The sequence below is a fragment of the Callionymus lyra genome, chromosome 5, assembly GCF_982586985.1.
Source record: "Callionymus lyra chromosome 5, fCalLyr1.hap1.1, whole genome shotgun sequence".
NCBI classification, from domain to species: Eukaryota; Metazoa; Chordata; class Actinopteri; order Syngnathiformes; family Callionymidae; genus Callionymus; species Callionymus lyra.
Genome location: NC_141822.1, coordinates 2515740 through 2527095, shown reverse-complemented (window position 1 = coordinate 2527095; position 11356 = coordinate 2515740). Strand labels below are relative to the sequence as shown.

General features: G+C 38.1%; 2 protein-coding genes across 2 annotated transcripts in view; both read right to left on the bottom strand.

The window, feature by feature from the left end:
• The window catches only part of LOC148079013 (E3 ubiquitin-protein ligase RNF34-like), a 19681-nt gene extending 19415 nt beyond the window's left edge, over positions 1 to 266 (bottom strand). The window contains exon 1 of the mRNA XM_087792127.1: positions 225 to 266. Coding sequence (XP_087648253.1) covers positions 225 to 266 — 42 coding nt within the window. The remainder of the gene's footprint in view (positions 1 to 224) is intronic.
• Positions 267 to 397: 131 nt separating this feature from the next.
• The window catches only part of LOC148079012 (E3 ubiquitin-protein ligase RNF34-like), a 27111-nt gene continuing 16152 nt past the window's right edge, over positions 398 to 11356 (bottom strand). The window contains exons 4-6 of the mRNA XM_087792126.1: positions 1451 to 1513; positions 516 to 717; positions 398 to 447 (exon numbers count right to left, since the gene is read on the bottom strand). Coding sequence (XP_087648252.1) covers positions 398 to 447; positions 516 to 717; positions 1451 to 1513 — 315 coding nt within the window. The remainder of the gene's footprint in view (positions 448 to 515; positions 718 to 1450; positions 1514 to 11356) is intronic.

Here is an 11356-nt window from a genome sequence, read left to right as displayed (position 1 = left end):
TTCAGGTTCTACCTTCTAGTTCTACCTAACCTAACCTATCATCCACGGCCTTGAGAAACCCTGGGCGGATCTTATCCAGCCCCGGGGACTCTTAATCACCTAGGCCACCTCAAACCCAGAGATAGAGCAGTCTAGTCCAAGTCCCCTAACCTAGCTCCTTCCTCGGTAGACAAGATGGTGGGATTAAGGAGGTCTTCGAATCGTTCTTGGTCAGTAGCCTCGACAGGATCCGTCTCCACAGCTCCAGAGGCTACACCAGCAGACATGACCCGAGCCTTGGAGCTAGTCTTGCGGCCCCTGCTCGGAGCCTCCTCCCAGGAATATAATAACTAGTGTAAACATGGCAGAGATATCGCTAACAATGCTGATTCTAAGCTAAGCTATGCTATTAGCATTATCAAGCTAGATGAAAGTCATAGTCACCTGCAGTGATGCTGACGTTTTCCACTGAAAGAAAAAGAGACGTCGTCAAGGACGAAAGATAAAGACTCGGAGAAGAAGGAATCAAAACTCACTGGATCTTCGGTTCTGTTCGTTCTCCCTGTAGAGTCGATGCACTCGCTCCAGCAGCTCCCACTTCTCGCAGCAGCCGGAATAGTTGACAAAGTTCCGAGCCAGGATCTCCTTCAGCTGCCGGACCGAGAGGTTCTCGATGGCCTCCTCCGTGTCCAGGTCCGACAGAGAGGCCCGGATCCTCCTCTGGGTTGCCGGGCTGACCTGTCAATCAAGACTGCAGCATCAGAATGACGCTTGCACAGATCATGTGACTCGTGTGATTGATGTGACTCATGTGACTCATGTTACTTATGTGACTCATGTGACTCGTGTGATTGATGTGACTCATGTGACTCATGTTACTTATGTGACTCATGTGACTCATGTGACTCATGTGATTGATGTGACTCATGTGACTCATGAGATTTGTTTGATTCATGTGAGTCATGTTACTTATGTGACTCGTGTGACTCGTGAGACTTGTGTGACTCACAAGACTCGTGTGATTCATGTGACATGTGTGACTCACAAGACTCGTGTGATTCATGTGACATGTGTGACTCACAAGACTCGTGTGATTCATGTGACATGTGTGACTCATGAGACTTGTGTGACTCATGTGAGTCATGTTACTCATGTGATTCATGTGACTCATGAGACTTCTGTTACTCATGAGACTCAGGAGACTCATGGGCCTGATGGGACTCATGTCACTCATGTGACTCGGGTGAATTATGTGAGTTATGTTACTCATGTGACTCATGAGACTCATGTCACTCATGTGACTCGGGTGAATTATGTGAGTTATGTTACTCATGTGACTCATGAGACTTGTGTGACTCATGTGACTCATGATAATCGTGTGAATGATGTGACTTGTGTGACTCATGTGACTCATGAGACTTGTGGGATCGTATGACTCATGTGAATCATGTGACTCTGAGTGTGACTCGACCTCCATGATGTTGTCAGAGTTGTCCAGGTTCAAGAGTGAGGCTGTCGGCGTCTCTTCGTGCTCCTGTGGCAGGAAAACATGATTGTTACTAAAGTATCTTGTTACCAAAGTATCCTGTTACTAAAGTATCTTGTTACTAAAGTATCTTGTTAGTTAAGTATCTTGTTACTAAAGAATCGTGTTACTAAAGTATCTTGTTACCAAAGTATCTTGTTACTAAAGTATCTTGTTAGTTAAGTATCTTGTTACTAAAGAATCGTGTTACTAAAGTATCTTGTTACCAAAGTATCTTGTTACTAAAGTATCTTGTTAGTTAAGTATCTTGTTACTAAAGAATCGTGTTACTAAAGTATCTTGTTACCAAAGTATCTTGTTACTAAGTATCTTGTTACTAAAGTATCTTGTTACCAAAGTGCCTTGTTACTAAAGTAACTTGTTACTAAGTATCTTGTTACTAAAGTATCTTGTTACTAAAGTATCTTGTTACTAAAGTATCTTGTTACTAAAGTATGTTGTCACTAAGTATCTTGTTACCAAAGTATCTTGTTAGTTAAGTATCTTGTTACTAAAGTGCTTTGTTACCAAAGTATCTTGTTAGTTAAGTATCTTGTTACTAAAGAATCTTTTTACTAAAGTATCTTGTTACTAAAATGCCTTGTTACCAAAGTATCTTGTTAGTTAAGTATCTTGTTACTAAAGAATCTTGTTACTAAAGTATCTTGTTACTAAAGTATCTTGTTACCAAAGTATCTTGTTAGTTAAGTATCTTGTTACTAAAGTATCTTGTTAGTTAAGTATCTTGTTACTAAAGTATCTTGTTAGTTAAGTATCTTGTTACTAAAGAATCTTGTTACTAAAGTATCTTGTTACTAAAGTGCCTTGTTACCAAAGTGCCTTGTTACTAAGTATCTTGTTACTAAAGTATCTTGTTACCAAAGTGCCTTGTTACTAAAGTATCTTGTTACTAAAGTATCTTGTTACCAAAGTGCCTTGTTACTAAAGTATCTTGTTACTAAAGTATCTTGTTACTAAAGTATCTTGTTACCAAAGTGCCTTGTTACTAAGTATTTTGTTACTAAAGTATCTTGTTACCAAAGTGCCTTGTTACTAAAGTATCTTGTTACTAAAGTATCTTGTTACCAAAGTGCCTTGTTACTAAAGTATCTTGTTACTAAAGTATATTGTTACCAAAGTGCCTTGTTACTAAAGTATCTTGTTACTAAAGTATCTTGTTACCGAAGTGCCTTGTTACTAAGTATCTTGTTATCAAAGTGCCTTGTTACTAAGTATCTTGTTACTAAATTATCTTGTTACCAAAGTATCTTGTTACTAAAGTGCCTTGTTACCAAAGTATCTTGTTAGTTAAGTATCTTGTTACTAAAGAATCGTGTTACTAAAGTATCTTGTTACTAAAGTATCTTGTTACCAAAGTGCCTTGTTACTAAAGTATCTTGTTACTAAAGTATCTTGTTACCAAAGTGCCTTGTTACTAAAGTATCTTGTTACTAAAGTATATTGTTACCAAAGTGCTTTGTTACTAAGTATCTTGTTACTAAAGTATGTTGTTACTAAAGTATCTTGTTACCAAAGTGCCTTGTTACTAAGTATCTTGTTACTAAAGTATCTTGTTACTAAAGTATCTTGTTACCAAAGTGCCTTGTTACTAAAGTATCTTGTTAGTTAAGTATCTTGTTACTAAAGTGCCTTGTTACCAAAGTATCTTGTTAGTTAAGTATCTTGTTACCAAAGAATCTTGTTACTAAAGTATCTTGTTACTAAAGTGCCTTGTTACCAAAGTGCCTTGTTACTAAGTATCTTGTTACTAAAGTATCTTGTTACCAAAGTGCCTTGTTACTAAAGTATATTGTTACTAAAGTATATTGTTACTAAAGTATCTTGTTACCAAAGTGCCTTGTTACTAAAGTATCTTGTTATTAAAGTGTCTTGTTACCAAAGTGCCTTGTTATTATTCTGTCCTTATTCTTGGAGACTTTAATCTTCATGTTGATGACGTCACATCTTGTTCTGCTAAAGAACTTTTAACTTTAACAGAAGCCTTTAATTTTGAGCAACTTGTTTCTGAACCCACTCATCAAAAAGGCCACATTTTAGACTTAGTTTTTACTCTTGGCCTGGACATTTCTAATGTATCTGTACATGATGTCCATCTGAGTGATCATTCTCTTGTATTGTTTAACCTGGACTTCATCCCTGAACCTAAGCCTTTGAAAGTTAGGTCTCAGAGGCGTGTCATCTCAGCCGATACTGCAGACAGTTTTTCTGCTATGTTTGACCGTCTTTCCTTTGATGACTGCCCAGACGTGGACAGTTTGATTCACTGTTTCACTGATCATTGTGTTGAAATACTGGATCAAGTGGCACCTGTTAAATCGAACTTGAAAATTCAGAAAAAACGGTGCCCTTGGACAAATGAAGATCTCCTGAGTCTGAAGAGACTTTGTCGAAAGACTGAGCGTCTCTGGAAGTCCACTAAACTTGAGGTGCATAGACTTCACCTCAGGGATCTGATGACTTCTTACAATGAGATGGTAGAAACTGCTAGATCTGATTACATCAGAAAACTGGTAGCAGCAAATAGGAAAAACCCCAAAGTTTTGTTTGACACGATTAATTCTCTCGTGTCTCCTGCTCCTCAAATCACGCCTGTCTTCTGTGAAGCTGACAGCAATGCATTGTTGAGATTTTTCATTGACAAAATTAAATTGATCAAAGGGAAAATCTATCCCCCTTTGTTTGGAACCCCTACTGTCTCTGAGCCCCTCTCCTCCTCTTGGTCCTCCTTCACTGCTGTATCTTTGGGTGATATTTCGGCACTAGTGAACAAGATGAAACCCTCCTCTTGCTCAGATGACATCCTTCCGTGTAGGCTTTTTATCAAAGTATTTGATGTAATTGGCCCCTGGGTTACCAATATGGTGAACCTCTCCCTTTCCACAGGGGTTTTTCCCAATGCATTTAAACATGCCATTGTGGAGCCTCTGCTCAAAAAACCAGGCTTAGACCCAACTGACCTCAGTCATTTCAGGCCTATTTCTAAGCTCCCTTTCTTGTCCAAGATCTTGGAGAAGGTGGTGTCTGAGCAGCTGTCTTTGTTCCTGGATCAGAGCGACATCCATGAGAAGTTTCAGACTGGCTTCCGTAAACATCACTCTACGGAGACAGCTTTATTGAAAGTGTCCAGTGACATCATGATGTCGGCTGACTCGGGTAAATCCACTGTTCTGGTTCTCTTGGATCTGTCGTCAGCCTTTGACACAGTTGATCACCAGATCCTGCTGAGAAGACTGAGGGATGAAGTGGGACTGTCTGGGTCTGTGTTAGAATGGTTCTCATCTTACTTTTCTGGGCGCAGTTTTAGTGTATCTGCCAATCAAATGAGGTCTGAATCGGCAGATCTGTTGTGTGGAGTCCCTCAAGGTTCTGTTCTGGGTCCTTTATTGTTTTTGCTGTACTTGATTCCCCTCTGTAAAATAATTCAGAGATTTCCAGATGTTTCTTATCACATTTTTGCTGATGACATCCAGCTCTACTGCTCTTTTGATCCAACTGAGCCCCAGAGGCTGAACAGCTTAGTCAATTGTTTGCTAGAAATCAAACAATGAGTGAAAACACTCTACAGCTAAATGTGGACAAAACTGAAACTCTGGTGATTGCTCCTGATGATAAGATTCCAGGGTTGAGTCAGTACTTGGGTGACTTAGGTCAGTCTGTCAAACTGAGCCTGAGAAACCTGGGTGTTGTATTTGATAAAGACATGTCTCTTGTTCGACATTGCAGAAAACTAACCAGAAACTGTTTCCTTCAACTGAGAAAAATCTCCAAACTTAGGAAAATGTTGTCGGAACATGATCTGGATCTTATAATCCATGCGTTTGTTTCTTCTCGTCTGGACTATTGTAACAGTTTGTTTTCATGTCTTAACAAGAAGGATCGTCTCGCCTGCAGTTGATTCAGAACTCTGAGCCGCTCTAGTAGAAGAACTCACATTTCTCCTTCAAACTCTTCACTGGCTTCCAGTTTCTTTCAGGATCAACTTTAAAATTCTGGTTCTTACTTTCAGATCTATTCATGGTCAGGCTCCTCCTTACATCACTGATCTGATCCAGCCTTACACCCCAGCTCGGGCTCTGAGGTCTGTGGATCAGAATCTACTTATGGTTCCACGCACACGGCTCAGGACCAGAGGAGAGAAATCTTTTCAGGCTGTTGCTCCTAAGCTTTGGAACGATCTTCTCTCTCTTTGCGCTTGATGGATCTACTGACTCCTTTAAGAAACATCTTAAGACGTTTCTATTTGTTCAGGCTTTTCCTTGAATTTCTCGAACTCCTGTGTTGTTCTCAGTATTATCTTGATCTTTAAAGTATGTACTTTTTTGAGTATTGTTTTGATTGTTTAAGCGCTTTGTGACCCTGGTCTCGAAAAGCGCTATATAAATAAATATTACTTACTTACTTACTTACTTACTTGTTACCAAAGTGTCTTGTTACAAAAGTATCTTGTTACCAAAGTGCCTTGTTAATAAGTATCTTGTTACTAAAGTATCTTGTTACCAAAGTGCCTTGTTACTAAAGTATCTTGTTACTAAAGTATCTTGTTACCAAAGTGCCTTGTTACTAAGTATCTTGTTACTAAGTATCTTGTTACTAAAGTGTCTTGTTACTAAAGTGTCTTGTTACCAAAGTGCCTTGTTACTAAAGTATCTTGTTACTAAAGTATCTTGTTACTAAGTATCTTGTTACCAAAGTGCCTTGTTACTAAGTATCTTGTTACTAAAGTATCTTGTTACTAAAGTATGTTGTCACTAAGTATCTTGTTACTAAAGTATCTTGTTACTAAAGTGTCTTGTTACTAAAGTATGTTGTCACTAAGTATCTTGTTACTAAAGTATCTTGTTACTAAAGTATCTTGTTACTAAAGTATGTTGTCACTAAGTATCTTGTTACTAAAGTATCTTGTTACCAAAGTATCTTGTTACTAAAGTATGTTGTCACTAAGTATCTTGTTACTAAAGTATCTTGTTACTAAAGTATCTTGTTACTAAAGTATGTTGTCACTAAGTATCTTGTTACTAAAGTATCTTGTTACTAAAGTATCTTGTTACTAAAGTATGTTGTCACTAAGTATCTTTTTACTAAAGTATATTGTTACTAAATTATCTTGTTACTAAAGTATGTTGTCACTAAGTATCTTGTTACTAAAGTATCTTGTTACTAAAGTATCTTGTTACTAAAGTATGTTGTCACTAAGTATCTTGTTACTAAAGTATCTTGTTACTAAAGTATGTTGTCACTAAGTATCTTGTTACTAAAGTATCTTGTTACTAAAGTATCTTGTTACTAAAGTATGTTGTCACTAAGTATCTTGTTACTAAAGTATATTGTTACTAAAGTATCTTGTTACTAAAGTATGTTGTTACTAAAGTATGTTGTCACTAAGTATCTTGTTACTAAAGTATATTGTTACTAAAGTATGTTGTTACTAAAGTATGTTGTTACTAAAGTATGTTGTCACTAAGTATCTTGTTACTAAAGTATCTTGTTACTAAAGTATCTTGTTACTAAAGTATCTTGTTACTAATTATCTTGTTACTAAAGTATCTTGTTACTAAAGTATCTTGTTACTAAAGTATGTTGTCACTAAGTATCTTGTTACTAAAGTATATTGTTACTAAAGTATCTTGTTACTAAAGTATGTTGTCACTAAGTATCTTGTTACTAAAGTATCTTGTTACTAAAGTATCTTGTTACTAAAGTATCTTGTTACCAAAGTGCACAGGTTTCTTTAGCTCATTGATCAGCAGCAGTACTGACTGTTACTCTTCTCAGACTCCCTGTGATCATAAACGTGATGATGATCATGAATGATTTCAAATCTCACGAGAATTGATCTCGACGGACGAACACGATCACAGCTTAAGGATCATTTCACTGTGAACCCAGTGATTCTCTGAGCTTTGAAGCGACAGCATCGTCTGGTGACGTCGTGAAGATTCTTGGCTGCAGTCGTTAATAATGAACCATCAGCTGCTCGTCAGACTCCTCAGAGACAAACTCATGAATCTTCCTCCATCCTTTCAACACAAACAAGACACTTGAGCCCAGAGGAGCCGTGAGTCAAGCAGCTCTTTGAAGAACCAGAATCATGTCTTTTACGAGAGTCCTTGAACACACCATAAGACCATGTTCAAGCTCAGACACATTTGAGGTATTGGTCTGCAGCAGTGACAGATTACTTACTAGAAGCCTCGTGGAGTAATACTACAGATCCTCGCGAAGTAATACTACAAAGACTCACAGAGTAATACTACAGATCCTCTTGGAGTAATACTAAAGATCCTCGTAGAGTAATACTACGAAGACTCCCAGAGTAATACTACAGATCCTCTTGGAGTAATACTACAGATCCTTGTGGAGTAATACTACAGATCCTCTTGGAGTATTACTACAGATCCTTGCAGAGTAATACTAAAGATACTCGCAGAGTAATTATACAGACACTTGTGGAGTAATACTACAGATCCTTGTGGAGTAATACTACAACGACTCACAGAGTAATACTACAGATCCTCTTGGAGTATTACTACAGATCCTTGCAGAGTAATACTAAAGATACTCGCAGAGTAATTATACAGACACTTGTGGAGTAATACTACAGATCCTTGTGGAGTAATACTACAACGACTCGCAGAGTAATACTACAGATCCTCTTGGAGTAATACTAAAGATCGTCGTGGAGTAATACTGCAGATCCTCGTGGAGTAATACTACAGATCCTTGTAGATTAACTCTACAGATCCTCTTGGAGTAATACTACAGATCCTCTTGGAGTAATACAACAGATACTTTTGGAGTAATACTGCTGATCCTCGTGGAGTTATACTACAAAGACTCGCAGAGTAATACTACAGATCCTCTTGGAGTAATACTAAAGATCCTCGTGGAGTAATACTACAGATCCTCGGAGAGTAATACTACAGATCCTCGTGGAGTAATACTACAGATCCTCGCAGAGTATTACTACAGATCCTTGCAGAGTAATACTAAAGTTCCTCGCAGATTATTTCTACAGATCCTCGTGGAGTAATACTACAGATCCTCACAGAGTATTACTACAGATCCTTGCAGAGAGTAATACTACAGATCCTCATGTAGTAATACTACAGATCTTTGTGGAGTAATACTACGAAGACTTGCAGAATAATACTACAGATTCTTCTGGAGTAATACTACAGATCCTCGCAGATTAATTCTACAGATCCTCGTGGAGTAATACTACAGAGCCTCGTGGAGTAATACTACAGATCCTCATGGAGTAATACTACAGATCCTCGCAGAGTATTACTACAGATCCTTGCAGAGTAATACTAAAGATACTCGCAGAGTAATTGTACAGATACCTTTGGAGTAATACTACAGATCCTTGTGGAGTAATACTACGAAGACTCACAGAGTAATACCACAGATCCTCATGGAGTAATACTACAGATCTTTGTGGAGTAATACTACAAAGACTTTCAGAGTAATACTACAGATCCTTTTGGAGTTATACTACAGATCCTTGTGGAGTAATACTACAGATCCTCTTGGAGTAATACTACAGATCCTCGTGGAGTAATACTACAGATCCTCGCAAATTAATACTACAGATCCTCGCAGAGTAATACTACAGATCCTCGAGGAGAAATACTACACATCCTCATTGAGTAATACTACAGAGAAACGAGGTGCAGCTTCTTAACTAACCAAAGTTGAACTAAAACATTGACAGATCTTTGAGCTCAGTGTATCACATGAATCAGTCAGAGGTCAGTACGTAAATAGAAAAGTTCATCCTTCGATCTTTCTGTAAATTAAAGAATTTTAATTGCGTCTGGTAACCTGGACAATTATAGTAATATTGCCCCGGATACTGAGGTGAGGGACACTCTGGACAGGAAGCCAACACAGCTTCACTGCCAGAGTGATGATGAATTATTAACCATCAGCCGACGACTCAATCATCCCTTCATTCATTTTTGATGTTTTTCCTGCTGGACGTCAAGAGTCAAGAGTCAGTGTTTCTACGACTGGTTACAGTCAGAGTTAAAGTGTGTAAGTATGTGTTCTTTCTTACAGTGTACTGTAAAGTAGTACACTTAGAGAAGTGTGTGATTTGAGACGCAACATCAGTTTTCCTGGGAAGTGTCAAAGTTTAGAGTTTTTCTACAAACGTCATGGAAGCTTTGAACCGTTGCTTTCTCACCACTAGAGGGCTCTGTGGTTCAAACACATCCCAGTAGTTATCAGACAAAAACTTCAAAAATGAACAGAGACGTTACGTTCCAGGAACACAAAGGTCGAATTATCAAAGTAACACATCAATACATGAACTGTTCATAAAAGAGTGAAAATGATCATTATTGTATTTATGAAAAACATTCAATAGAATTTTTAAACTTAATGGTTTTAAACAAAGAGGTGTGTGTGTGTGTGTGTGTGTGTTTGTGCACGTGTGTGAGCATGTGTGTAGTTGTGTTTGTCTTTGTGTGTGTCTGTGTAAGCATGTTTGTAGTTCTGTTTGTCTGTGTGTGTATGTGTGTGTCTGTGTGAGCATGTGTGTAGTTCTGTTATTCTGTGTGTGTATGTGTGTGTCTGTGTGAGCATGTGTGTAGTTGTGTTTGTCTGTGTGTGTATGTGTGTGTCTGTGTGAGCATGTGTGTAGTTCTGTTATTTTGTGTGTGTCTGTGTGAGCATGTGTGTAGTTGTGTTTGTCTGTGTGTGTGTGTGTGTGTCTGTGTGAGCATGTGTGTAGTTGTGTTTGTCTGTGTGTGTCTGTGTAAGCATGTGTGTAGTTGTGTTTGTCTGTATGTGTATGTGTGTGTCTTTGTGAGCATGTGTGTAGTTGTGTTTGTCTGTGTGTGTCTGTGTAAGCATGAGTGTAGTTGTGTGTGTCTGTGTGTAGTTGTGTTTGTCTGTGTGTATGTTTGTGCGTGTGTCTGTGTAAGCATGTGTGTAGTTGTGTGTGTCTGTGTGAGCATGTGTGTAGTTGTGTTTGTCTGTGTGTTTATGTATCTGTGTGAGCATGTCTATAGTTGTGTTTGTCTGTGTGTGTGCGTGTGTCTGTGTAAGCATGTGTGTAGTTGTGTGTGTCTGTGTAAGCATGTGTGTAGTCGTGTGTGTCTGTGTGAGCATGTGTGTAGTTGTGTTTGTGTGTGTATTTATGTATCTGTGTGAGCATGTCTATAGTTGTGTTTGTCTGTGTGTGTAAGTGTGTGCATGTGCCTGTGTAAGCATGTGTGTAGTTGTGTGTGTCAGTGTGAGCGTGTGTGTAGTTGTGTGTGTCTGTGTGAGCGTGTGTGTAGTTGTGTGTGTCTGTGTGAGTGTGTGTGTAGTTGTGTTGCCTCAGGGAGTTCTCAAGCGTTACATAACTGACTCAGCACATGTACCAGAACTAAAAAAAGGCGAAGGGCTTAAGCTGCTGCACACAGACACACACTCTCTAACACACACTCTCAAACACACACTGACTCACAACACACACTGACTCACAACACACACAGCTGTTTCCAGATGTCACGTCACTGCTGTGTTTTACTCAATGAAGAGACTGACATGTTCATTGAAAAATGCATCAGGAGGCAGAAGAACGACACAAAGAATTGTGCGTCGGTGTATGTTTGTGTATCCGAGGCTTCAGAATATTGTTGAAACTTTACATTTATTTAATAAAATGATTTAATGATTTAATTTTCAACTTTATGTTGTATTTGTTCATGATTATTGAATGAAATGATTTGAATATATTAAAAATATATATTTAACATAAAGTTTGATCTTTTTATTCTAATGATTTGAAGATAAATGATTTAAATTCAATATGTTGTGATTAATAGTCTTTTAAAAGTC